Here is a 27327-nt window from a genome sequence, read left to right on the forward strand (position 1 = left end):
GATACGCAACGCAATGATACTTCAAATGTTGATCACAGGGCGTCACGTTGCCATCGCAGGATGCGTCCTGTCTCATTCCTAAGCGGCTGGTAGAGAAGAATGAGGAAGGTCGTCAGCTTATGGCTTGCACTGTCTCGGGCCAAGCTCGAACACGAGATACAAAAGGATGTTGTGCTACCCCAACATGACGTTGTTGTCTCACTTGTTTTCTTCTATGGAACAGTGGTAGTGGCTACCGACGGGCGTCAGAGGTTGGATTTGGGATCACATCACTGTGAAATGCTCTTTTCTTACTGTGACGAGACAACTGATCGTCATCTTACATGAGCGCTCAAGGTCATCTTCGGGGAATTGGATCCAATTATGATCTGTGGAATCCACTTTGTTGCCAGAACAGATGTTGATCATTCACAGGGCAGGACAGCCAAGCGCGGTCCACGTAATGCGACGGAAGGGGAATAAAGGATACTCACTATTTGCCAAATGGCTGAGTGAATTGCCACCTAAATGGAAGAAGGGATGTTATCTATGAACTTATGAAATGAGATGGCAGTATCGGCATTTGTGAAATGGCTTTGCATGATAATAGCACGTCTTCACACCATTAGTCTCGCCCACCTTTTTAGCAGAATGGGGGAGTCGACTTTCAGCCTTGCCATCACCAAGGATCTACGGGGCCTCAAGGACGAGCAGGCACGGGCTGAGACAGGTCAGTTGTCGCGCTACAGTGGACATGTCTGTTTGAGAGCGGTAAGCTTACATGGAGAGTTTTGATCAACATCAGCCGGGGCAGTGGGGGCATTGGTTTGGTCAAATTGGGCAGGTGATTTCTGGTGACTGATCTCAGACTAAATCACTGACGATTCTGGCCGTCTAGCTCACGGGCAAATCTATTTAACATCTTAATTCCCACCTGCTAGTCTCGTCTCATTTGCACAAACACACCTCACAAGCTCCTTCTCAAGCATCCCTATTCTACGGCTTTGTCTCCCTATAAATCCACAATGAAGTTCATAAACGCTATTCTCTTTACCCTCACTGCCGCTGTTGCCAACGCCTGTGAAGAGACCATGTGCGCCGATGCCACGCTTCAGATAGAGATTGAGTGTCCGGAGTGCATCACAGGACCATGCCACCTTTACAGCTGCCCCGAGTCCATCTTTTCGGTAAGGTTCTACGTTGGATTTGGGGTTTATAGCATATTTTCTGACAATGCGTAGTATATCTGCGGCGAGGACAAGACAAAGTGTGAGCTGATTTCTTAAGCTGGCGCTCATTTCAATGCAGAGCTAGGAACCCTGTGTTCTCTGATGAGGAAGCTGCGGGTGTAGCGAGCGTAGGAAAATATCGGGACGTTCCTCGATTACCATCATCTGCGGCCGCGGGCTTGATTATTTGATGGGATCTTTGAATGAGAAAGGAGGACTCTCGGGTTAACTTTTATTGTCGTTCATTACATCGTGGCCATGATGAGCTTATATAGATTCAGCAAGATCAGCTAACAAGCTTTTCTGCGTACACTGCCTCTCCTATGCTTGATATAGGAAAACTAGTGATTTTTATGATCGCACCAAGGCTAGGGGTGATGAGTCCCTGACTTCACGCGCCTTCACTTCACGATACTGCACAATAGAAGGATCGGTACAGGTAGAATGTCAAACAACGCTTTTTTATTGTGACCCTCTTTCTATGAGAGTAGGGGCCGCTACATCGATAATAATGGCCTTCATAGCTTAACCCGAGTCTCAAATCTTCAGCTCGCCAAAGGCGTTCTTAAAAGCAGGCTGCTCAGACAGCGCCTTGAGGTATCGGACAGTCTCGGGCGCCTTGCTTCGCTTCTCCTCGTCAAATAGGAAGCTGAGAGAGAAGTATAGAGCACCAAAAACCATGATATCGGCGAGGGTGACCTGCTCACCAACTAGGTACTCCTTGCCGCCGGCAAGAGCAGCCTCCACTCGCTGGACTCCTTTCTCAAACTGAGAGACCATCAGGTTAAAGGTACCCTCCTCTTGGGGAATGTACTTGTAAACAAGGACGCCAGCGACAAAGTTCATGGGGACAGCGATGTGGGCCTCACAAAAGGCAACCCACTCGTTGATCTGGGCCTTGGTGCGGACGTCGGCGCCGTTGAGCTGGTCGGCGGCGGGACCGCTCTCGGCGATGAACCGGCAGATGGCAATGTTCTCGGCGAGGCAGAAGCCATCGGGGGTCTCGAGGGCGGGGACCTTGCCCTGAGGGAACTTGGCGAGGAACTCGGGCTCCCTGTTGGTCACGCCCATCTTGAAGCCCTCGGCATCGACGACCTCGAGGCCATTGAGCTCAGCAGCGACCTTGGCCTAGGTGATGTGTTAGCGGTTGATGCTACTATAGAGTCGGTTTACTTACGCGCTGCACCCGGTAGTTTCCAGGGTAGGTGTAGATCTTGGCGAAAACCATTGTGAAGGATTGTTGACTCTGTTGGTGATAGTGCGAGGTGCAGATGGAACTGGGTCGTCGGTGTGTACCTCAATGAAAGGCGTCGGGCCGTCGGGGGAGCCGCCCTTCTATAGGGCGAGCCCTCCGATGAGGGCGGGCTGTTGAATTGCCGAGTGCCGAGTCATGCATAAAGGGGAAGAAGGCGGTGTGAGCGGGTTTCTGCGTCATATTCTCCATTATTTCGCATGAAGATTCAGCGACGAGCCAGTGGTTTTTCGTCCTTCGTAACACGCTGTTTGAGGCCGGTGGGATAATATCCAGAATAGACAATGCTTAATAATACGACCGAGCCCCGTAGAAGAAACCTGAAGTATCCATTCTGGAAATGCTTGCGGGTCAAGGGGGTTGGTTGAGCCGAAACAGATTGAGCGAGATCCGTTCTCGCCAAGTTGATGCAAGGCATTGAGTGTTTTGGTTGTGTGTGGCAATTGTCTGCAACTCAACCCAGTCGGGTCTTTTGCGCTTAGCCCTACAATCGGCGAGAGAGTTGGATGCGAGAGTCTAGGGTTTATTAGGATGCATCTCACCATTCATACAGCAGAGGACGTGATATCTTATCATATCTACTGATCATATCTATAGTGGCCTAGCGCATTTGCAGTTATTTCACTGCCTTTGGCCCCCAACACGCCATGGATCATTAGTCGGAGGCCGCATCAGCTCAGCCTTGGACCAAAGTACTAAAGGAAGCTCAGCCGCGGGGAAAATTAGAAACACGGCTGTGAGAACACCACTAACACAGGTAACTTGGCGAGCTATCGAACGGCGGTTCATCAAAGCGCGGGCGCAATCACGTCGGCGGCGATAATAGACTGGTTTGACGTTTGCATTCAGTGTCATAAAGAAGATGTCGTACCCAAGATGAACTCGCGCTTTCTTTTGCTCTCGCATCTTCAAAATTATCACCATTCAGACGAATGCGCACAACCACAAAGCCAGGATTCGCCATGGGTTCTCATATTTTGGGTATGTGACTTGCCTCCTCTGCTCGTCCATAAAGCTAACACCTTCTTGACCTCTCGAATGTCAACATCGCTCTCCTACGGCTTCTTCCGGGGAGGCCCAGCGACGAGATTGTATGCGACGTGCGGACAGTGCCCTTAAAGAGCGACCCGAGTTACGAGACGCTTTCATACGTCTGGGGCGATCAGTCAAATACTCGCCAAATCACTTGCGATGGATCACCCCGAATCATTACTGAGAGTCTTTACCTTGCGTTGTCGCGGCTTCGTTTGCGCGACAGACCGAGGACGGTGTGGATTGATCAACTCTGCATCGACCAGACCAACGACCTCGAAAAGTCTCTCCAAGTCAGCGTCATGCGTGATATCTACAGAAAAGCATCGCGCGGCATGATCTGGCTCGGCGAGCTTCCTACAGAAGAGCAGACAGGCTTCCCAGAGACTCATGTAGCCCTCGTTTTCCAGTGCCTAACGGAAATGATCACGGATTTGCCTAATGCCGGATCGTCGGCTGAGGGGGTGCCGCCCCGGGATCTCGGCGAAGTCATCCTTGCACTTATGGGCTCTCAATGGGCAAAATGGCAAGGTGTCAAATGGTGGCAACGCATCTGGACAATCCAAGAAGCAAAGCTGCCGAGAGAGTCCGACCTCATGTGGGGAGGTTACACTCTATCCTTTGACATCTTGAAGAGGGTCGCTGTTGGCCTGGTAAGGATCGAGTCGGGCGTGGGCCAACGATTTGAACAATGCTTTGCTCTTGGCCCGCTATCCAACGAGTTTTGTATCCCAATTATGAACCTTCAGATCAACGATCCGGCACCGATATTGGGACCACTGTATCGCTGGCGTTCTCGCGATGCGACGAACCCGTTGGACAAGATCTATGCCTTGGTAGGGTTGCTTCCCGACAAGCCTTTTAAGAGCGCGCCCTTCTGCGACTATACCATTTCCGAGACTGAGTTGTATACTCGAGTCACTTTGGACCTTATCCGCCATCACCGAGGCTTGCTCCCAGTGTGCGGCCGCCGTGGTGAGCCTCGCATGACTCCTGGGCTGCCATCCTGGGTCGTTGACTGGACATTCGCCAACGACCGGTCACAGAGAACAACGGATTACTTCGGCCATTGTTGGAGATATGATTACTTCAACTGCGCAGGTGGAAAGTACGTTGAGCCTGAACTAATGCCCGATGGCACCGGCCTGGTTCTTCAGGGTACGCAGGTGGACAGGATTGCGGTGCTGGGACCGGTCAATTACCTCCTTGACTACCAACAACTCAGCAGTGGGGAATATGACGAGCACACTCTACAGACCGTCAGCTTGTGGTCCTCGGTATTCTACGATTGGCTGGGCGATCGATCAATAGACGAACCATACATCGGTAACAAGGGCATGACATGTCTGGAAGCCGTCTGTCGTGTCTTGATTGGAGACCTTGTTTACAACGGTTCTGAGCCAAACCATCGTGCGTCGCAAGAAGATGTCGCAAGGGTTCGGAACTATGCCCAGGGTGGCTGGGACCCTAACATTGCTGCGAGTGCACGGGATATGGCGAGGAGTCAGGCATTCTTCATTACAGAGTCTGGGTACTTTGGCATTGGACCTCCAGATGCAAAGATTGGTGATGAGGTTTGGGTGCTGCTGTGTGGGAATGTGCCGCATGTCATACGGAGAAGCAGCGAGCAGGGTTTGGAGTTTCAGTTCATCGGGGATGCGTACGTCCAGGGCATAATGGATGGGGAGGTTATAGCCAAGTCGGCCACGGCTATTGAAACTGTCACACTTAAATAAAAGACATCATACACGACAGTAAGCGTCTCAAGAATATGTAGAGATGTTTAGTAATCTTAATTCCATTGCGTTAACAATATGAGGGATAGTCGTGAATGTGTTGCAGGATATTTACATCAACATATGTACAGAGCCACGATTGCCAGTGTCCAGCTTTCCAGCTCCAGACTCCACGTGCAGAGTCCAACATCCTCATATGTTAAAACCGATAGAATAACGAGAAGGTCGAAAGAGGGCAAGTATCGATGCGTCGACATGGATTCGCAGGTTGTGACGAGGTAACAGAAGACAGCCAAACACTCCAACGACGACATTGCCAGGCATGCGCGTGAGCGTTAGGTCTTCTTGCACTCGCGCTCGACGTGGTGCCACTTCTCTCCCTTGGGGCAGCGGCACTTATTGTGCTTCTTGTGATAGACCTTGCCCTTGTCGTGGCAGACGCAGGACTTGGTGGAGCCGCTCCAGGAGGCGTGGGAGCCGCAGTGGTGGAGGACGCTTCGTGCCTCGACGTCTTGGTTGTCGGCTTCTGGGTTGGGGAGGGCGCTGACCGAGTTGACAGCGACGAGGGCGCCGAGGAGGAAGCGGTTGAGAAGCATGGTGGTGTTTGTTGTTGGTGTTGTTGTTCTTGGTTTGTGTAAGTTGGTAAAGGTAAATGAAGTAGTGAGTTGATTTGGGAAATAAATAGATATCGCCGTGAACAATGCATCTCTTTATACCCGTCTCAACTGTTGTCCCCAGTTCTGAAGTGAGTTTCCGTCTCAGCAGTCAGCGTTGGTGTAGCCACTCAGCAGCCGGCAAACTCGGCTGGTCGGCAGCTATACTTACAGCTTACAGGTGGTCATCTAGAAAGGCACGACCCGGCCGTCATTTTCGGATACGAGACAGTATTCGGTAACTCGGCAAGCTAGTTGCCTGTCAACCGGCGCTCCGTGGGTTGGAGGCCGTCAAATGTTGCTACAATACGGTCCAGCGAATGAGAGGGTTGCTCAAGAGTGATCCTGCCAGCTACAAAACATACAGGGCGGTAAACTTCAGTCAGCTGCTATTGTTAGCTGTCGTCAAAATAAGCCGAAAGAGTTCGGCTGGTCGGCATGCGGCCTCCCCCGCGTTGCCTCGAACCTTGGAGTCCAGCCCATACAGAGTTCAAGCGCCCCCTGTTTTTCGTCATAGGTTTTTACAGCCCGTCAGGCACGCATAGTCCCGTTGTCAGAGCTAGCAAAGTGACGCGCGTCCACTTCACGCCACCTCACATCCGTTTGTCTTCAATCATGAGCGTCACTTGTCGGATAAACGGCCTCAACGGCCTAATCCGCCGAAACCTTGTTGGCCGTTTCCGCAACTACTCATTATGTGCTCGTACATTTCCCTCATCTGTTGAGAAAGAGAAAGGCCATTGTCAGATGACGACTTGCACAGAGGCTGCAAGGGACAACCAGATTCACGACTCTTCATAAACGTCTCCAAGGGGAGAGCAAGAATTTAATGAACCCTGTTCCATCATCGCACGCGGGAACTGTCTAATACCTGCCGGAAGTTACGATAGGCTCCACCACCGGGTTGTCAATTGGTAGAGAGTAAAACATTTGCTTGTGACTTATCCCTTGCATAAAATTATAGCAACGTTGATGCAGCGCGCATGTCATGCTCAAGATGGACCTCTAGTAGTTCCTAAAATATTGTCCTCTGGCTATAGGAGGCTATTCACCTCTACAGAGTTGCTTATTTTGTACTTAAAAACAAGTTTCGATATACGCCACGCAATTCATGTCTCTTAATCAGGAGGTCATAGATCAAACTGCATCCCATCTGCTACAAAACCTGCGATTCGGGGGATGAGGTAACGAGAGCACTGTCATCACTGCATCAACCTCTCTTAACTAGTCCGTTCAACTGTCACATTGGTTCTTTGTGGCCTGAGTCATGCTTGAACAAGATACGCTTACCCTACATTCCATCACATCAACATTAGTTTTAGGCTACTTGTCCCACGATGCGAGCGAGCGCCTACAGAGCGCTCGGGAGGATTTCGAAACCATTACTAACCTAGTACAGAAGGCAAAGTTCATGGAGGATATCTATCCTTACTAGTTAGTAGGCATCATCACTGTTTTAAGCAACAATCTGACAATCAACCACTCGAGATGTAGCAAACTGCGTCACTTTGCAAAGTCCTCAACTTCGAACGCTCGGGATTAGTTAATCCCGAAATCCCGCCGTTGACCTATCGACTCCCAGTCAAGTTTAGATGATAAAGGCATTTTATCAGCGAGTTTCGTTCTTCACCGCATCCTGCGTAATAGCGACTGTCACGTCATAAGTTGAGAAGGAGGAGGGGTAGTTCATTCCGAGGAGCGATGATCATGCCGTCTAGGGTGGCATCCCGAGGATCCTAATCCCTGCACTATACAAGCTTATTCGAGGGAAGATGATCCAGACACTGCAAACGCTATGCGGAACTTAGACTGGGGCGGATGATTATATGCAGAAGAGAGCGAGCTCGGAGAGGGAGATTATAGAGAGTCAGCTTGGTCTGTTAGGCTTGACCGAGAGATATCTTGCTCCCGCGGAGTAGTTGAAGGATTCTTGGATTCTGTCTCTCCACTTCCTTATCTTTACGAGGTCCACTCAACGGAGGAAGCCCCGAGCCCGGGAGTGAGCCCGATGCAAGATGCAACGCTTGTGGAGAGCTTATGAGCGATAAACTACTTCCCCGGCCTCTTCAAGAGCAACAAGGTGACTTCACACTCCGGACAACCATGGCCACTAACCCGGACCTGGCTTTGGGTTGAACCCCACTGCGGGCTACCCCGGCCTAGTAAACGGCCGGCTTGCATGTTCGGCAATGGAAGTGCGCCGACGGTTTGATATCATCGACATGTTTACATGCCCCATTAGGCAGGTTGATAGAAATCGTGAGGGGAGCGCGGTCTCGGGGTATAGTTCTGGTTCCCTTAGGTTCAGTCAACTGTTTGCCAAGACGAGATGATCAAGAGTCCGAAAGCATGACTACCATTATTGATAAGTGAATTGAATAACTGCTCATTATTGGAGGGGAATGATTCCTAATTGTATATAAAGCTGACAGTCCCATCGGCGGTTGTGCTACTGAGTGTCTAGAGATTACCGCGAAGTAGCCTCATCTTGCTCGCCCCAGGATCCTATCTGGTTGGCATTATTATCTTGACTGGGCTCCCAAATTAATCGAAATGGTTCGCATTGAGCAAGCCAAAGGCCTCTTGGCCGCTGCCGTCGGTCTAGCATCAATCAGCCCAGCTCTCGGCGCCCCTCAGAACTCTTTACAGCCCCGCCAAAAGAAGAATGAGACAAGCCCATACTTTGATGCTGTCTCTGACTATGTCGACTCTGTCGAAAAGGACATGTGGTCCATCAACAAGGAAATTCACGATAACCCAGAGCTTGGCTACAAGGAGTTCAAGGCTCATAAGCTCTTGACATCTTTCATGAAGAAGCAGAAGGGATGGAGCGTGAATGATACGGTCGGTGGTATTGATACTGCCTTCATGGCTGTTTTCGAGGGCAGCGGCGATGGTCCTGTTGTCAGCTTCAACGCCGAATATGATGCCCTCGAAGGGCTGGGCCATGCTTGTGGACACAACCTAATCGCCACGGCATCGCTCGCTGGAGCTTTGGCTACCGCAGAGATTATGCGCAAAGAGAAGCTAGCCGGCAAGGTTATCCTCTTCGGTACCCCGGCCGAGGAATCACTCGGCGGCAAGGTCAAGATGCTGGAGGCTGGTGTTTTCAAGGACGCCAAGATTGACATTTCGCTCATCTCACACCCCGGAAATGGCGCCGACACTCCATACATGCTTACAATGTCGACGGATCGTTTCGATGTTGAGTTTATTGGAAAGGAGTCCCATGCTGCTGCGGCTCCTTGGCAGGGCATCAATGCCCAGGACGGTTTGCTGCTTGCCAACAGCGCTCTCTCCTACTTGCGACAGGAGATGCGACCCACGGACCGAGTTCATGGCATCATCCAGTCAGGAGGCAGTCGCATCAACGTCATTCCGGCTCTGTCATCGGCCAGCTATCAGATCCGCTCTGCTGATGATGAGCAACTTGAAGAACTCACTGATCGTGTTGTCAACTGCTTCAAGGCCGGTGCTCTTGGTTCGGGAGCCAAGCTGAACCTCACCATGCGGCCATATGGCTATGCAAACATGAACAACAATGACGGCCTTGCCGCGTCCTACACTCGATGGTTCGAGGAGCTCGGCGGTGACTTGCCCGATGCTGACATCGACAAGACTCGCCAGCCCGGAGGCTCAACCGACCAGGGCAATATCAGCCACGACTTCCCCGCCATCAGTCCCCAGTTCCAAATCACCTTTGCCAACGGTACCGTACCGAAGGGTGGTCCTCACACGGAGGATTTTGAAGAGGCAGCTATCAGCAAGCCCGCGTTTGAGAAGGCGCTTATGGTGGGGAAGAGTCTAGCGGGTGTTGCCGTGGATGTTTTGACGGTGGACGGATTGTTGGATGAGATTAAGGCTGAGTTCAAGAAGTCGAAGCCTTCCAAGTTGAGGAGGCGGGACTATTAAATGGAATGGCAGAAGCATAGGACGTTGAGTAGAATAAGCGAACGAGTAGAGATGAATGATGAGATCATGATTTTGCTAAACTGTGTACATGTCCACACCGTGGGATCGTGATTACCTTCCTCATGCCCTGGCTCTTACCGAAACTCGAAAGTTGGTTGGCTTGAGAAAGAAGTAGTTCTTGGTAGTCCACTGATGTCCCAGTCCTGAGATATCATCGCAAAGCGCGAAATCAAAGTCCTTCACTAACCGCGGAACCAACTTGGACATCTGAAGTGCTGCAATGTGACGCCCAATGCAAGTTCGAGCTCCAGCTCCAAACTACAAAGGCCAGCTGTCAGCACTGAATGAATTGATAAAAAGAAGAAAAGCACGTACTGATATCAAATTTTTGTTCATGATACTGAGGTGTTCAGAGTCACTCGTGAGCCAGCGCTCAGGCTTGAAGACGTGTGCGTCTTCTCCAAATATGGCTTTGTTACGGTGATAAACCCAGTTGTTGATTCCGACACATGTCTAAATACCCTGTAAGCATCTTGAACTTGGAAAATTGGAGTCACTTACCCCTCCTGGGAAGTAATGACCGCAAATCTCTGCACCTCCTTGGGGCACAACTCTTTCCATGGGCAATGCCACGGCTGTGTGTAACCTCAAGGCTTCCTTTATCACTGCCTGAAGATATGGCATTTTCTGACTTTGCATCCAGGCAATGGTTCGACTGTCAGAATCTTCATGGCTGACCTCTTCAATCTCTTGCCGAAGCCGTTGGAGCGCCTGAGGGTTCTTCAGCAAGTGATAGAGAATACCTGACAGGCTAGTAGCAGTCGTATCTGAACCAGCAACGATGTTGGATGCACACCCCGCGAGGACGTGATACATGGTGAACTTGGCCGGGTCCTCCATATGCTTGCCAAAGAACTTGGAGAGAAAGTCCAAGGGAACTTTCTTCGCTTCAGCATCTTCGGCGGTAACGACATGCGGCCGAGCTTGATGCTCAATGACTCTCTCTTTGGTAAAGTTCATCAAGTACGTGCGGCCAGTTCCTTTCTTCCCAGCTAGCCAGTTTCGAATTGGAAAAGCCAACTTGTGGAGGAAGCTGTAGACACCAACGACGACAAAGTACACCATCTCGTTGTCAATGGTCTTGATGATGCTTCCCACATCCTCGCCTCGGTCCAAGAACCCAAGACGCTTGGAGTAAGTGATGAGACCAATGACATCAAACGCGAAACACTGGAACCAGTAGCCCATGTCAGCTTTCACGCCAGCATCAGCAAGCTCAGAGAGTCGGAGTGCGAAGAGGTCTGCGCATTCATCGACGTAGGCCTCGTAGGTGACGAGTGAGGACATCGAGTAGGTGCTCTGGTAAAGTCGACGGTGCTTTCCGTGCCGTTGGATATCTTCATCGGCGAAGAGGGTCCATTTCTCACGGTCTGGAGGTACGGCTGGTCGGTAAGAAGGGGACTTGGGGAATAGGTGTGCGGCGCTTGGTCCGTAGATGGCCTTCAAAGCATCGGGATGGGAAAAGGAGTAGCGGTTGGGACACAGACGAACAATTGAGCCTGAGGCATTGTTAGATCTTTCAGGTATTGGCAATGGAGACTTGTGGCCGTTACCATATCGCTCATGTAGCTCGAGGTTTTCCTGCTCGAATTGGCCTCGATAAAGTCTCCAGAGGTACCAAAGGTCCGTGAACCGGGACAAGAGTGGGCCCGGTATGGCCCTCAAAGGTGAAAGGCCGGCACGGAGAAGTGAGAAGAGCGCGGCGAAGATGACCAAAGCGAGAATTGCGCTGAGCCAGATTGGGAACATGCCGACAGGGGGTAGGCTACTGAGGATATCCCAGCCTGTCGCCATGTCTTTGGAAGTAGACATTCCCTTGCTTTAGAAAGTGGAAAGGTATTGAAAGCCAACGATCAAGTTGTCGTCAATGTGCTCGGGTGGCATGGAGTGGGATGAAATCATCGGGTTTGAAGGTGGGGGAGAAAAACTGGCCAGTAGCGTGAGGCTTTTTTGCAAGCTACCGAATCGTCTGATGCCGACAAATGGTAATATTCATCATCATATGCCTTGTAGTTGGCTCGCTTGGAAGATTTAATATGTCTTTCGATGACCTAGCGTCCCAAATGCTGGTTCTAATTAATTAAGGTACCCAAGTGCTGAACCGATCAACGACTCCTCCCGTCCACTCCTGAGGATCATGGTTGTTCATCGACTGGTACGGACAAAATGGAATCTTCCTCAACCTCGTTGTCCGAAGGGAGTTTTTCCTGGTCCGACTCGCTCAAACGCGCCTGTTGCAACGACCCCTTGTCAGGAGTGAGATATAGTCTGGCGTCAAGTGTGGCCAGGGCCTGTCTCTTGTGCTTGGAGCACAACTTGTAGCGCTGGTCAGCAAACAAAAGCCGCGTGTCCATGGGCTCAGGCCAGAATTGTTTCCCCCGGCATCGTTGACAGCTCAACGAGTCCAGAGTCATCTTGAAGAAAGGGTCGTCGCTGTCTGTCCTTTCGAATTCCAGGTCTGAAACCGCGTCAACTACCGCAGCGGCAAATTTCCAATTGTCGGCCTTGACCGATTCTTCGATGAGATGGTTCATTGCTGCTTCCATATTCCGCTTTACCACCAGGGCGCTGAAAAACCAGAACAAAATATTCTTGGTGGTGTCAAACGGCCATTCAAACACGGCTGCTTGGGATAGTGCTAGATGGAGATTAATAATGTCTAGTTGTTCGAACTGGCCTGCCTGTTCGGAGCTGAATAGGTCAAAGCATTGTTTGAATAGGAACATTGCGCTGCCGCTCGAGCCGTTCCGTAAAGCAGTGCAGAGACCGCCCAGCGCTAGTTTCTCCATCTCGCCATGGTGTTTAGCGCGGTCAAAGGCTTCAACTTGTTGCAAACCTTTGGGTTGGAAGAATGACATTAAAAAGCTGAGGCTGTCCCCGTCGTTTTGTTCTACCGCAACATCGACAATGGACATGTTATTGCTTGTCCTCGCAGTGAGAAGGGTGCTATCATTCCGTAAGCCTGAAAGGCGAAACCAGTGTGGCTTGGTGAGGGCGCACAAAGCCACGAGGGCAAAGTCTTGAATACGTATGCAATCTTGTGCGACGAAGCCCGTCGGTATGAGCTTGCAGAAATCCAGAAATCTATTCGTTGAACATTGTCTGTGTTGGTCATCGTGGACAACCTTCTCGGAGGTGGAAGCGGGCCAATGCGAAACCCCGGCGGCGATGCAAAGTGTAATAGTATGGACCAGCTCATAATGAAATGTATGCTCGTGTAATCTAGCGAAGCAGTGATTCGGGCAATGTGAATGCTTCCCTTCCAGTGCCAGGAACAACGTGAGCCACTTGGTTATGGGAGATCTTTGGCGTTTTTGTATAAATGTCGTGAAAGCACAGCAGGCCAGGCTCTCATGGTTGTTCTGAACAGCGTAGACGACCAGGAAAGGGAGGCTACCAATTGGCGAGAGGTCGCTCATCGGGTCCGGTGCTGGCTGGGCCTGCAAATGTCTCTCCGTCTCATGAGGCATGAAGAAGCATCCGGATGGGACGAAAGATTCAAATAGGTAAGAATCAGATAAGCTCCGATATAAAGGGACCTGCCTCGTGATGGAATCCCGCCAAAGCAAGTCCTTCCAGGGCAAGTTTCCCCGTTGGCGAGGGCTCCTGAGAAGCCGGCAGACAAGATTCCACATGCCGTTCTCGGCTCGGCGAGAAGCACGGACAAGGCGAGTTCTGTGCCGAAACCAGTTGTCCTCGGCGTATTCGAGAAAAACATACTCAATCCCTCTTGAGGCCGGAGGCGCATGGCGAAGGTTCCCAAGAGTCGAGTGGATTGCGGCATCTCCTGCCGAAGGCTGGGCTGAGCGTGCGCTCGACTTGACAACGCGGCTTGTCCAGCGACCTACTCGGGCACCCATACTTCCACCAACAGCTGTTCGAACTGTCTGCTCGCTCAATCCTTCCATCGCGACCGTAACGGTAGGGGGAGGTTCGGCTTTTTCTCTCTCAATAAGTGCTGTCTTGAGGTTCTCGAGATGGAGATATGTGATGCAGACCTCGCCAGCATGGTGATCAAACTCTTCGAGATCAACATGAAAATCCTTGAGGTCGCCGGATTCCGGCTGGAGAAGATATTCACGGATAGAATGATGGCTGAAATGGACCGTGTTGTCTGTCTCTTCGACACACGAGATTCTCACACCACACGGTGATACGGTCTATACCGCTGACCAGGTCCTCTGGATGCAAGTTGCGCTGGCCAACCTTGACAGAGAGGGCCTCCTGAAGTTGTGTCAAGATCAACGGCTGACGGGCAGCTGTGGTCCACCCAAAGATCTCGCTGGCAATCTTTTGGTTGCGCCGCTTTGCTATCCGACTCAATGCTCGGTCAAAGGTTGTTGGAAGGTCTGTCGGGATTTCTTGAAGTGCTTGTCTGATCTCCTTGTCGTTTGTCCCAGAACAGATATCTTCAATAGCGAGGAAGGCCCACAGGAACCTGTTCGAAGGGATTGATTAGAATCTGGCAAGCGACGGGCAGAAAATTCACACTTACATTCCTTCCTCCTTGGATGCAATTGCGTCGAGAATGTCACCAATGACATTTTCATCTCTCACGACCAACTCGCCTCTGGCCAACTTTGCGACGATAACATCTTCAGCAAAGGCAACAATGTCGGCGCTTGTATTGGAAGTGCCAGTAATAAGCCTTTCCACAGAACCAAATGACCTCTCGATGTCTTGTTTTGTCGTTTCTCTACTCGAGAACAGGATCTTAATTCGCTGTGGGCCCAAACAAGTGTCAAGGAATCGAGATAAGAAGTCATATAGTAACCGCTGTTGCTCGGATTCGCACTCATCCACACCGTCAATAAGGATAAACCAGTCCTGTGTGAGTTTTGAAGCCGTCTCATAGAGCTTCCCAAGAGTGTCGAGCGAGAAAAAGTTGTCCTGGGCTTTCTGAAGACAGTCGGCGATCTCGGATGCAAGAGTTGCGTTCATCGTTTCCATGGGAACCACGGATAGCAATTGTTGGATCAGTGAGCGAATAATAGTGTCAGAAGCTAAGGTTGTCGGATTGTCAAATCTGGAGAAGAAAAATGAGATGAACTGATTGGGTTGTCTGATCTGACATAAGTGTTCAACGATCGAAGACCTTTAGAGCAAAGTTAGCAACAACGCGGTCAAGAGGAGAAACGGTATGCACTCACGCCAATATTGTCTTTCCAGATCCAACTACAAAGAAGTCATTAGTTATAATAGCACGTGTTAGCCTGGGCCGGACGTACTTTTCCCTGTCACATGCAGAACTGCTGGTCCGTCACCCGTGAACCAATTCTGGAACTGATCTGTGTTGAATGCCCACTCAGCCGTTCCAAGATGTCGTTTGTTACGAGCATTGTTGAAGGCAGATGTATAGTTATGCGATGAGAGGTCTTTGAGGAGACGACGCCGGCGTTGTTCTTGGATCATTAGCTGCGCATTTCGAAACAAGGCAGTGAGGCCCTACCTGCAGTCCCTCTTGTTCCGTGCTCGCCAATGAGTCTCATTTCTGACCTAGCCTTTGTCAACAAGGAAGAGATGCGGCCGTGACTCTCTTCTGCCTTCTGCCGTGCCTTGGCTTGCAACTGGTGCTCTTCGCTGTCGCTTTGGGCTTTGGCGAGCTGGATATCATCCCGGACAATCTCTGCCTTTGACTTGATATCATCAACATAGCCTCGGATTTCACTTTGGAAGGATTGAGTGATGGCCATCCATGCTTGTGACTTCACTATGGCGATGTCAGCATGGGGCCAGGTCTTAGCGTAGCACAACTAACTTGGCCGGCGCGTCACCAGCACAATCTTTTCGCAGCAATTGACGACAGAAGAGTGAAATGCGCAGATGGACGTTTTGAGTCTGGGAGAATCTTTGAAGATGACTTGGTACTCGGCAAACCTGGAACACAGTGTCCCAAAGCCAGACAAGAGTTCGACAAAGGACTGGAAGTAGGATGTGAAGTTGGCGAGTAGCTATTGAGTCTTAGTAATAGTTCAGAATACCTTGCATGGCCACATACCTGGAAGGTGAGCCTAACAGACCCCCAGACCAGCGCCGCAATCTCGGGATTGGACTGGATGTAGGTATCAACGATAGGAGTGAACTGCTCAATCGTCTGGAGGAATGAGGCCAGCCTAGAGGCGACGCTTTTGCCTCTGCGCTTTGGATCAAATCTATCGAGGCTTGCCGTGAACATGATAATGGATTGCGCATCGTGGGGCTCGGTTTTCAGCTGCTGCAGGTTCTTTCGGTCATTATCGGTCAAGATCGCCTGGAACCTGGCAATGGTGTTTTCTAGGTCCTTGACGGCTGCCGTCTGATCGGCTTGACGAGAGGCACGCTGCGACAAGACGACATCTTGCGAACTAGAGGCGTTCGGGAAGCTCATATCTCGGGCATCTCCGCGTTAGCGACGACGGGAGTGGAGAAGTGCCGGAGACCATAAACGGCCCAGTTGCCTCGGTACCTGCTGAAAGGTATCTTGGACCTTGACCTTTGGCGTGATGGTTTATGTTGCAGGACAGGAAGAGATGCGATCTGTGACGCAATTAGAGGAAGTTGAGGTGGGGAGATGAGGCTTATTGACACAGCCTGGTTTCGTGAGAGCTCACGTGCGGTTACCAACCGGGAAGGTTGATTGGCCGAACCTGAGCTGACAAAAATGAGGATATGTTTATAAAATCATCCATTGCTTAGGGTTCTTGGAGTTGATTGGCTGGGCAGGTACCTATCTTGATTGGGAGATAGCGGCCTTGTAAAAAGGGGAGTAAAGTAGGTACCTAGGTATTGAACAATGACTCGTATTTAGTTATCAGATCAACTTGAGTTGGCGACTCATAAATCGAATTAACCCCTGTTTCACTGCCAGGCTGCCCAGATCCAGTACGGTCCGCGCTGCCTAGAGGTCGCGGCTATGCCTCAAGTTTTCAGCCTCTAGGGCTGGTGACTCAGCAGCTTCAATTCTGCGCATCAACCCTGCGATTTCGTCTAATTTTCCGACAAACAAGGTTACCAAATGATATCGAAAATATGAGGGGATAGTGGAAAGCGAGTTTGCAGTTCACTCCAGAAGTCGGCTGACGGCAGGCGTGATCAATATTTACGTACGAAAATAATCGCCAGCCATAGTTAGGGCTAGAATACGGGATTAAATATTCGTCGAATCGTCAATACATTTTGTAGCCGGCTTCTGACGCGCTTCTTAGCTGCTGGACCTACGAGAAGAAGCCTTGGCTCTCACCCAAAACGAGAGGCACAAGTAAATACTGATATCCTATCTATTGACAAGGCCTAGAGCACAGACGCTCAATATTTCCATGTAAGTCTACTGGCTCCATGTTGGTTGCTCGCCGCTGACCTTGGCGAAGTGGGGCACCGCGGATCAATACTGATCCGAGGGGCTTCGGTTGTTGGCCGGACCCCGCCATCCTGGCGGCTGCCTGGCATATTCGTAACTATAAGATCAACCAAGCTTTCCCGAAATATAAGCACATGTAAAACGCAACACATTTCCCCAGACTTCACGAGCAACTCAAATGGGTCGGTTAGCTCCATTCGTAAAGAATCGCTTAGAATGGATGGATATCCAGGAGCAAAGACACAATGGACATAGTCTGCGCGACCGGGCCACCAACGGCAATGGGCTCGACATTTCGACATCGCTCACACCTCAGCTCTTGCCCAAATACGACTGGGTGCCTAGTGGTCTATCGAAGATGCTGGGATTATCTGTCACCAAGTTCTACTCGGACCAGGAGCAATCTTTATTACTTTCCAGGCTACCCAAGGAGATCCGGATATCGATTTGGGGCTATGTGGTTGGTGGACACGACGTGACCATTGTAAGAAAGATAAACAAGCTGTCGCATGCGATATTGCCAATGGACATGGAAAGAGTCAATGAAGCGGAGCTGGTGTCAACTCGAAAATCATGGATAGGACCAATGGGTTACGAGAAGCGATACAAGGCTACCGAGACAATGTCTGAGCTCGACATGCTACCCCTTCTCCGAACCTGCAAGCAAATGTGAGCCCCACTCCATTGGCATCCTAAGCAACCTAAAAGAAGCTAAAAGTTCCTGAAGTTATCTCGAGACTTTACACATCTTATACAGCCAAAACTCCTTCAAATTCCACACAATGGAGGCTTTCTACCGGTTTCTCCTGCTCTCACCACACGACGGCCTTCAATCGATCCGATATCTTACGATCCAGTGGTCAGGCTTTGCTTACTGGGCGGTATATCAAGACGAAAATACGGGAGAGCCCTTACACGAGCATGACGAAAGCTGGCAGGAGATCTGTGATGCGATTGCTGTCATGGATAACTTGAAATCCCTATCAATCGTTGTGCCGTCTGGAATCAACAACAGCTACCGGAGAGGGAGAGCGAAGAAGCACGATGTTATAACCAGAATAAGCTTACCACTTGCTGCTCTGCCAGAGCACGTCAACTTCACGTTTGTCATTCCCAAAGGCCATATCCGCCCGCACTCGCAGGCTTTGCTGTCCGAGCGAGGATGCCGGAATCTGCGCCTCGTTGGCTTGGATTCTCCTGTTGGATTTAGGCACAACGATGATGACTGGGACTGACTTTGCTTGGCGCTTGCAATCATGGGGAAAGAGGTGTATCATAGCCCCCGTAATATTTTTAAGCCAAACGTTTGGATTATTCTTCGACGGTGATAGCTGGACCTATGCGTCCAATGCTCTATAACGTTCGAGGCCCCTCTGATGCTGTTCATCCGTTCTCGAAAGGAGTCACCTAAAGCTTCTCCTCCACAGCTGCGGCAGCCTGGTTCTGCATTTGAACCTCCGTCACAAACTTCTTAAACTTCCTAGCTGGAACCTTTTTAGTAAACATCTCATCCAGCTCCTGATACGACCTTCCTCCGGTCTCGGGCTGATAGAACCAGAGGTAAAGCAGGGACACAGAGCAGAGACCGCCAAAGAGGAAGGCGATCTTGGCACCCATATCGGCTCTATCAGGTTAAACATGTAGGGAATAGTCCACTGCCACATAACGTTGACAAAACTCTGTGATGCGCTGGCGATGGCGATAGTCTTGACGCGGAGTCGAGGAGTTGAGATCTCTGATATGAGGGAAAATACCGATGAACCGATTGACACGTTAAACCACCAGCTGAAAATGAGGATAAACGCCACCGTGCGTTGGATAATGGGCTGAGTACTGCCTGTACCTAACCCTCCTGTGATCATCAGGAAAATAGTGAGCACGAGGAGGCCCCAGAAGGTCAGATCACGACGGCCGACCTTCTCGATGATAGCTGCAGCCATTAGGTTGCCGACGATGGACAGAACCGGCTGGGCGATCTGGAGTCGGAAGCTCATCTGGGTGGAGTAGCCAGCAAGCTAGAGGTAGTACTGGAGTAGGGGCATTGATTAGTCTATGTTCCAAGCAATGTGAATACGGAGCCACTCACGGTAAAGTAACCGGCCACAAACGAGATGCCGGTAAAGGTGTGGATCCAGAAAGGCGCGATCGTGAGCAGTGTGCGGCGGAGGTTAGACTTGCGGAAGCACTCCATATAGGTGACGCCCTCGGTCTCTTTCTTCATCTCCTCCAGAGTGGTCTGGATCTGTGCTAGCTTCATATGCCCGTGCTCTCCGGTATATCCAAGACCGTTGAGAGCAGCCAGCGCGCGGTCGTCACGACCCTTGGACGAAAGCCACCAGGGTGACTCGGGCATCCAGTATACAAACAGGGAAGCGACGACAGCAAAGAACCATTGAGAACAGAAGACGGCACGATACGTCCACTGAAAATCCAAGTCACCAGTGTGCGTGATGATGATGAAGGCAGTAAGAGGACCGAGACCGAAGGAGATACCCACGCCGCAGGTAAAGATACCGCGCAAGGCAAGTGGCGAGATCTGCGATGGTTTGGTCAGTAAGCTCAACTAAATAGCATCGGATCTGGAACTCCATATAACTCGCTGATATAACCGATTATGACACTGACCAACGCACCACCCACAATACCGTTGAGTAGCTTTCCAACGAAGAAGAACGGGTTTGTAGTAGCGACGAACATGACAGCGACACCAGCGTAGTTGACAGCGAAGGCGCCAAGCACAAGCGCTTTGCGGCCGAAGTGATCAGCTAATTCAGCAGAAGCCAGAGTAGCAACGAGGGAGCATTAATCTCTTCTAGACGCTAACAGAAGAGACGCGACAGCGTCGATTCTGGTGCTCCTAACTTTGGTGATATAAGTGGCTTTTACGGGAAATGCTTACATTGGGCCCCGTTAACCCTTCCTAGAGCTTGCCTCAGGTTGGGGCACTGCCACGGCTTGGATGGCTTTAGCCACCTTGCCTGCATACCCGATGACTAACGAGAGGGAAGGAACGTAGGACTGGACTCGAGGCGCAATAAGGGAACGATGCACGGATGTTTAGAGAGTGGACGCGTGGGAATGTAAGGGACCCACTTCATGGCCGAACATTTTGTTCGGGCAGAACTGATGCACGCAGGTAGTGGCCGAGTACATAAAGGGCGGACGCCCCAACACTTTTTCTTTTTCTTTCGTGTTTACGAAAACAGACGTTCCGGGGAACTCTGCTCTTCTTTTAGATCATGGATGATCTCTTCTTGGAAGACGTACGCCCTGTGGAAGACGGTGGCTACGAGACTGTGATTGCATCTCTTGCGGACGCAAGTTCTGAGCTGGGCGAGGACGTTGATCCCTTAGTGTCTAAGTCTAGACAAGTGCGACCGAATGGGAAGGGAGCTGGAGGTTTGAACCTCAAAACCGATGCGGTTTTTGTGACTTATTCTCGTAGTCAGATTGAAGATCCGGAGGAGTTCCATCGTGGACTGGTAAAGTCTTTGTCTCTTCACCTGCCGAGGAACAAGGCGACTGGTGACAGTGGCACCATGCAGGTTTTTGGGTGCAAGGAGTTGCACGAGGACGGTTGTCCCCGTTATCACGCTGTGATATACTTTGAACCTTCCATCGATTGGAAGGACTGTCGCTCGTATTTTTATGTTATGCGGAACGGTAGTGACGAGGAAGCGGTGGATACCACGGTCGTTGACGTGAAGCCGAGGAGGCGGAGCGATCGCACCTTTTTAGACAAGACGCAGGGTTACTGCGAGAAAGGTGGTATTGTTTTCGGGGAACGTATTGATGTACAGAAAGGTTCCCGTGATACGACAGTTTGGCACAATGCTGTTAATGCGCCTACAGCCCAGGAGGCTGAGAAAATTATCCGGGAAGGAGCTCCCAAGGAGTATGTTTTACATTTCTCGTCTGTCCAGTCCTTTTTGTCTAGCGTTGGGCGTCGGAGGGGAGCGGAGGCTCACGTGCACTCGTTTAGGGTGAATCCATGGCGTCCCACTGCGAGGATGCAGCAGTGGAAGAATAGGAATTTTCCTATGAAGGAGGGAGGTAGACCTACTTGTTTGCTTCTTGTAGGACCTGCACATTGTGGTAAGACAGAGTGGTCTCTTAGTTGGGGAACTCCAGCCAGACTGGATGGTGGCTGGGATTTGGAAGAGCTAATGCGGCCTGGGTTTACTCATATTGTGTTGAATGGCATTCCTTGGAAATCAAAAGAGTGGGAGTACCTACGCCAGATAGTGCGATGTCAAGAGATAGCGACATTGTCCGGTAAGTATATGCGTCAGAGGTCTGTGAGGCTAGGGAAGCCGGTCATCTGGACGTGTAATGAGGATCAGAGTCCGTTGCACGATGCAGATTTTATGAAGTATTTGAAGCAATATGGAGCGACAGTTGTGAAGCTACGTAGAGGCCAGAAACTCTATCAGCCGTCAGATAGCATTCAGGATGAGGCGCAGATGTAGATTAAATTTGAAATTTTTTTAGTGTTATAAAGAGCATTTTATCGTGACTTGTAATTATACTTGTGATGCATGAACGTAGAATGTGACTGAAAAGTGAAAAGCGTGAATGGCTTCATCTCTCCCACTTAAGTCCGCAGGAGGAGGAGGGACGACGACTGCGGATTGACAAGAGTAACCTCACCTCCGGAGGGCCGGAGCAGAGACTGTAAAAATTCCACCGACCAAAGGGAGGTGCATGACGAGACGAGCGACAGCGAGTCGAAGGAGCTGCCACTACTGTGCGTGTCAGGGGACACCGCTCGCACTCCTGTGCTCAACGCATTTCAGACTCGATCTGAATTTGCACATTTTTTGTTAGGAAACGAAACTGAGAATTTATGGAAACGAAGCTCGGGATGAGCTTGGCATCTGGTACAGATTGGTAGTGCGGAGCACTCGATTACGCGAGGGACGAGCGTAATTTACTCTTATAGACTAACAAAAGAGACCGCGGAGCGGCGATTTTGTGCACCTAACTTTGGTCTATAAGAGGATTTTTAGGAACAGCTTGCTGTGGGGCCCAAACTGACTTCGAGGTGCTTGCACCCGTTGGCAGAGACCATGAAGGCAAGGCACAAGAGTTCTTACCTGGCAATGGGGGCGGCGTTAAAGGCAGACTGCCACGCTGCCGGCAGGACGTCGTCGTCGTCAAAGGCACGGCCAAAATCCTGACGAAACTTGGGGATACCGAAAACGGCTTTGGAAATCTGGAGAAACCTCAGGAGAAACCTTTGCAGAAAGTCTGGGGCTTGCATTGGCTCATGGATCCCCATGGGGACGAACTAGAGTGCTCCAGATGAGCCTCCATGTCGGGGCATCGGCTCTAAGCGAAGTCTTGGTATCGTTAGCCCAGCGCATGATAAGTTGATTGCGTTTATGCCTTCCTAAACAAGGATCATACGACCCGTGATGGACTGTTGGTCGTCTCACCAAGCCCACGCTAAAAGGGACTCGGACAGGTTTGCTCGCTCGAGTGCGGGGAGATTTCGGTCCTGGAGCGAAAAGTACTAACTTTGACTACATCTAGTGATCTCAACTTGACTGTATTCCTGGTGAATGGTTGTCGATACCTCTTTTGGCTCTCCTGGGACACTAAGTGCTTGACGCTTCCCTTTCTAGGACAACACCCAGCACAACTCGCAGTCTCTGCAAAGTATTTTAAGTGCACTGAGAGGAGTAACAGACCATGAGACTTTAATCATCAACGATCAGCCCTGTTGTAGCGCCGATTCTGAAACATCAGCGCATCCCAAGACAACTTTAGGCGTTTCTGGCCAAGCGACATAATGACCGAATCAACTGCCTAGACCTCCCTCATATCGTTCGCATCCAAGCCTCGGGTGTTCATCTTGAAAGACATCACAAACGAGCCCGATGACGCGGAATCCTTTTGTAGTTATCTCACCTACAGCAATCAGTTCAAAACGGAAGGCGTTGTGGCTGTGACCAGAGTATGGCTTCGGGATCGTGTTGCGCCAGAGGCGCTTCACGAAATCGCTGATGCGTACGGAAAGGTGATCGATAACCTCCAGGCGCATACGCATCCAGATTCTCTCTATCCCTCAGCATCGTACATCAAAAGCGTCATCAAGGCCGGACCACCGGTAAGTTTAGCTAAGCCCTGCCAGACAACCCGTGGAAAGCATAGCTAACATGTGTATCGATAACAGGTCTATGGCATGGATGCTGTGGGCGACGACATTCCACTTAGCGAGGGCGGCGAACTCCTCCTCGAGCGTCTTACTTCCAATCCCCAGAGCTCAGAACTACGCTGGGTTATTGTATGGAAAGGAGTAAACGTTCTCGCTCAGGTTCTCTACCGAATCCGCAACCGACCCGATGCTGCGAGCCTCAGGGCCAAGCTAAGAGTATACACTATTTCTGATCAGGATGATTCGGGCGCCTGGATCCGTCCGCAATACCATGAAGTCTTTTACATCTGTTCTGTCCACGGATGGTGCCAGTATGATGGCGCAACGTGGTTGGGTGTTTCCGCCCCCGTCCACGGTGCCGACCAGACCAAAGTCACCAAGGAGTGGTTGAAGGAACACATCCAAATCGGGCCCCTGGGCGCTGTGTACCCTACGCCTGTATTTTCCATGGAGGGCGACACGCCAACTTTCCTTTACCTCATCCAAAATGGTCTCGGAGTCCCTGAAGAACCCTCCTATGGCTCGTGGGGCGGGCGCTATCTCCCTGTCAATGTAAGCACGAAGGGAGCCCCAAATCGTGGTCACTTTGCCGACACCCCAGACTATGTCACAGTTGACGGCAAGAGGATCAGGAGCAATCACGCGACGATTTGGCGCTGGCAGGATGCGTTCCAGGATGACTTTGCCGCGAGGATGCAGTGGACGTTGACCTCGGACTTCTCCCAGGTGAACCACCATCCAGTAGTTATCGTCAATGGCATCCGTGGGCTGGAACCGGTATATCTAGAAGTCGACGCTGGCTCATCTATTACTCTAGACGCTTCGGAAACTTATGACCCTGACGGCGATAAGCTGACTTTTAAATGGGAGCAATACTGCGGGCCCAGTGCTACTCAGAGTTACCACCCGTTTGAGGTTTCCAGCCTCGACATCAAGCTTTTGGGAGATGGGGATGGCCGGAAGGTTGAAGTGAGTGTCATGCCAGCCGAAAAGTCTTGCATCGTGGTGCGATCGCAAAAGATGCTCGAGAAGGGCCCACTGCTGCACCTCATACTCTCGGTGACGGATTCTGGCACTCCAGCTCTAACCAGCTATCGCCGGGTCCTCATCCAGCCCATCAACCGGGAGTATACGGGCCCAGGAGACAAGAAGCCCTTGGCAGAGGAAGATCTTTTTGCATTTGCAATGTCGCTTCAGCCAAATGCGCAGCACTAGATATGCTAGTTCAGCCACGGCGCTTCTGTTTGGCAATGTGATCAATAAAATACGAAGTTTGCAAAACTATCCAAAGATTGACGCATTATGTGATCATTAGTGATATAGCATGATACCTAATGGTACTTGAATGCCTAGCTCCCAAAGAGGCAACCATACGCCCTCTCGGGCACTCTCCGCTTCCGACCCACCCGTCACAGACTTGGTATGACACACTTGAGGGGTCAATAGTCATATATTCTGCTATTGCGTGGTGGCTAGGGAGGCTACAGTCCCTTATTGCCTTGACTCTGCTAACCGGGGAGCTATACATCGCATGATACCACAACAGCACACAGCACGCGCAAGTTGACACTGGACCAGCTACCGACGGCACAGCTATCACCCCAGCGTTAACGGACCACTATAGGACGTCAGCCTACAGAGGGTGTGGACCGTCACGTTTCTGGCCGGGTCGCTAAACCCCCACTCGACTACCTCGATCATCTTGGTCGTCGTCGTCGGCTAGGTAAGGTTGGTCTACTTTGCGTGGCAGAGTACCCCGTGCTCCCCACCGAGCGGTTTGAGCAGCTCGTCTATTGCTGCCTGGGATGAGTTTGGCATGAAGCCGGGCAGAAGCTTAGCTCCCTTGGAGGCGAGTGCTTTGGCAATGTCGGCCTCGATGCCTATGAAGACCATGACGGCCTTGGTCAGCTACCAGTACGTCTGTACCATGGCAGCAATCGTTTGCTGGTAGAGAATATTGCCATGCCGACACTAAATCCGAATTGAAGTTATATAAATACATGGTATGAATGAAAGAATTGAGGTGCGCGTGATGTCTCGGACTTCCCGCCAGCGCCCATTAGAGGTGCTTAGGCCTCTTCTTCATGTGCCTCCTTGCGCAGTTTGTAGCTGACGCGCCGTAGTTGTCGACCCCAGACATGGAAGCTGTGGTTCCTGCCGGAGGAGGATAGGAGGATGCAGTCTCGTTGGCGTGCAGGCTGGGCCGTGCCAGCGCATTTTGATAGGTAAGGGGTTCTTCAACAACGCGAGGCCTCTCACCCCATTTGCCGTTCCAGGTGGCATTGACGCTCTTCCCGTCAGTGATGGTAAGCCCACGGTTGTAGTGGCCTAACACGACCGTGCCATTGCCCGCGTTGGCCTGCAACATGGCGTCCCAGTCTGAGTCCCAAAGGAACGGATCCTCGTCGTCCAGCTTCGCACACTCAGGACTCTTGACGACCGCATCTGGACCGCCGATGATTTTACCCTGGGCATTATAGTTGGTCGTGTCGGTGACGATCTGCTTCGCCATTGACTTATCCCAACCATATACAAAGTCGGCATGGTATGTGTGGCCTAGGTTCGTAAACTCAGTTAGTTGTTGGGGCGTGATTTGCAACTTTGGGTATCCTCACCTCCTCCAGATGAAAGAGTCAAGTAAGCTCCATCCTCGAAATCAAACCAATCGTGTCGCATATCGTACCAGATGGCAAAGAACATGCGGACCACGCTGAAGCAACCTTCCTCATCGTCCGACTTGCAGGCGCGGTAACGGCCAAGCGACGGGTCCTTGACCACTCTTGTTGGGAAGCCAATATTGCCGCGGAGCCTGCCACTACCCTTCTTTTTAGGAAGCTCCCAGTCTTCCTTCTCTTCTTCAGTCAACTCCCAATGCTACACCAAAGATATTTAGCGGCTTCTCGCGTGCGAGCTCATTTGGAACCCACCCATTTCATCCCGATGCCGCCTTGCTGGTGAGCTTCCTCTTCTGTCAAGCGCGGGTTGCCGGTTATGATGGAAAAATCCTCAGGAAAGGGCTCCATGCCCTCATGCTGTCCATGATAGTAGACATGAAAGATGGAAACCTTGACGGGGACGGTCCCTTTCTTGCTGACTATAGATGCGGTCAACATGATACCCCAAGATGCTCACTTGGTATCACTTACCGTAATACAAAGTCGGGATCCAGTACGCGCTTCGGTCTGCCTTCAGAGTACAAGTTCCGCACTGGCTGCGGAGCTCGTCCGAGGTAGTGACATTGGGTCCGATGGCTCGACTGCCCCAGAATGTGTGCATATGGTCACTCTCCCGCCCAGGGCTGGCTAGGGGATCAATACGCTCTCGTTTGAAAGGAGCGCAAGTGACACGAAATTCAGCAGCTGCAGGCGGGAGAAGTTCCATGACCTGAAGAGCCATGAGCCAGAAGGCGAGTCTCGAAATGAAACCGGACATGTTGAAAATGAATGACTGAGCTTGGAAAAACAAGACAAAACGCCTCCTAGAGGCTAAAAGAGTGACTGAGGGAACTTGAAAAATGTGTCGGAGAGATGGACCCTTCGAGGGCAAGAGACAGACATATTGAACCTGTGTCTGTCTCAACCTTACCGCCGAACCGAGAGGTCAAAGAGAGTCACCACATCCCTGCAAGAGAAGTTCAGGGATGTGTGCTAGCGATTATCAATTGGTTCATCTTTCGTGTTTCACTTACGCGCGCGCAGAGATGCACGAATCGCCTGAAACAGTGACGCTCAGGCGCTTGTCCTTCACCACCAGGCCGATCAGTGGAGTCGGGGATGGCCATCTTTTCCATCTAGCGCTGCAGGTCTTTTACTGACGTGCGAGGTGAATACACAAGGAGAGCACGGGATGGATGATGACTATCTCAGTGCTGCTATCTCACTCGTGAATAAAAAAGCTACAGACATACTCGCAACTTGTCTCTTGCGGAGTGAGTGCCACTTCATGGTCGAGAAGCAAGGAATCCAACCTTCACATTCA

At 51.0% G+C, this 27327-nt stretch overlaps 10 protein-coding genes across 10 annotated transcripts; 4 read left to right on the forward strand and 6 right to left on the reverse strand.

Moving 5' to 3' along the window:
- Positions 1-1004: 1004 nt before the first annotated feature.
- On the forward strand, positions 1005-1265 carry LRP88_05535 (uncharacterized protein; the record flags this gene model as incomplete). The annotated part of the gene is made up of 2 exons (XM_083242086.1): positions 1005-1166; positions 1221-1265. 2 exons carry the CDS (start codon positions 1005-1007, stop codon positions 1263-1265), a joined length of 207 nt encoding a protein of 68 aa, XP_083103234.1.
- A 480-nt stretch (positions 1266-1745) lies between these two features.
- On the reverse strand, positions 1746-2436 carry LRP88_05536 (glutathione S-transferase family protein; the record flags this gene model as incomplete). Its single annotated transcript, XM_083242087.1, has 2 exons — positions 1746-2336; positions 2386-2436. The coding sequence occupies 2 exons, from the start codon at positions 2434-2436 to the stop codon at positions 1746-1748; spliced, it is 642 nt and encodes a 213-aa protein (XP_083103235.1).
- Positions 2437-3794: 1358 nt separating this feature from the next.
- On the forward strand, positions 3795-5228 carry LRP88_05537 (uncharacterized protein; the record flags this gene model as incomplete). The annotated part of the gene is made up of 1 exon (XM_083242088.1): positions 3795-5228. One exon carries the CDS (start codon positions 3795-3797, stop codon positions 5226-5228), a length of 1434 nt encoding a protein of 477 aa, XP_083103236.1.
- A 335-nt stretch (positions 5229-5563) lies between these two features.
- LRP88_05538 (uncharacterized protein) lies at positions 5564-5824 on the reverse strand (the record flags this gene model as incomplete). Its single annotated transcript, XM_083242089.1, has 1 exon — positions 5564-5824. The coding sequence occupies one exon, from the start codon at positions 5822-5824 to the stop codon at positions 5564-5566; it is 261 nt and encodes an 86-aa protein (XP_083103237.1).
- Positions 5825-8434: 2610 nt separating this feature from the next.
- Positions 8435-9793, forward strand: LRP88_05539 (M20 family metallopeptidase; the record flags this gene model as incomplete). Its single annotated transcript, XM_083242090.1, has 1 exon — positions 8435-9793. The coding sequence occupies one exon, from the start codon at positions 8435-8437 to the stop codon at positions 9791-9793; it is 1359 nt and encodes a 452-aa protein (XP_083103238.1).
- A 120-nt stretch (positions 9794-9913) lies between these two features.
- Positions 9914-11665, reverse strand: LRP88_05540 (cytochrome P450; the record flags this gene model as incomplete). The annotated part of the gene is made up of 4 exons (XM_083242091.1): positions 9914-10111; positions 10169-10306; positions 10355-11352; positions 11407-11665. 4 exons carry the CDS (start codon positions 11663-11665, stop codon positions 9914-9916), a joined length of 1593 nt encoding a protein of 530 aa, XP_083103239.1.
- A 1581-nt stretch (positions 11666-13246) lies between these two features.
- LRP88_05541 (uncharacterized protein) lies at positions 13247-16220 on the reverse strand (the record flags this gene model as incomplete). Its single annotated transcript, XM_083242092.1, has 10 exons — positions 13247-13283; positions 13574-13967; positions 14020-14291; positions 14349-14856; positions 14926-14948; positions 15004-15028; positions 15082-15255; positions 15303-15563; positions 15612-15804; positions 15852-16220. 10 exons carry the CDS (start codon positions 16218-16220, stop codon positions 13247-13249), a joined length of 2256 nt encoding a protein of 751 aa, XP_083103240.1.
- Positions 16221-18596: 2376 nt separating this feature from the next.
- Positions 18597-20173, reverse strand: LRP88_05542 (uncharacterized protein; the record flags this gene model as incomplete). Its single annotated transcript, XM_083242093.1, has 5 exons — positions 18597-18811; positions 19033-19183; positions 19276-19725; positions 19815-19954; positions 20089-20173. 5 exons carry the CDS (start codon positions 20171-20173, stop codon positions 18597-18599), a joined length of 1041 nt encoding a protein of 346 aa, XP_083103241.1.
- A 2873-nt stretch (positions 20174-23046) lies between these two features.
- LRP88_05543 (DUF1593 domain-containing protein) lies at positions 23047-24564 on the forward strand (the record flags this gene model as incomplete). The annotated part of the gene is made up of 2 exons (XM_083242094.1): positions 23047-23301; positions 23368-24564. 2 exons carry the CDS (start codon positions 23047-23049, stop codon positions 24562-24564), a joined length of 1452 nt encoding a protein of 483 aa, XP_083103242.1.
- An 844-nt stretch (positions 24565-25408) lies between these two features.
- On the reverse strand, positions 25409-26781 carry LRP88_05544 (DUF1996 domain-containing protein; the record flags this gene model as incomplete). Its single annotated transcript, XM_083242095.1, has 4 exons — positions 25409-25905; positions 25965-26223; positions 26277-26443; positions 26496-26781. The coding sequence occupies 4 exons, from the start codon at positions 26779-26781 to the stop codon at positions 25409-25411; spliced, it is 1209 nt and encodes a 402-aa protein (XP_083103243.1).
- Positions 26782-27327: the final 546 nt, after the last annotated feature.

Source organism: Fusarium phalaenopsidis (genome assembly GCF_050370095.1).
Source record: "Fusarium phalaenopsidis strain FUZ10S chromosome Unknown contig_32292, whole genome shotgun sequence".
Lineage (NCBI taxonomy): Eukaryota > Fungi > Ascomycota > Sordariomycetes > Hypocreales > Nectriaceae > Fusarium > Fusarium phalaenopsidis.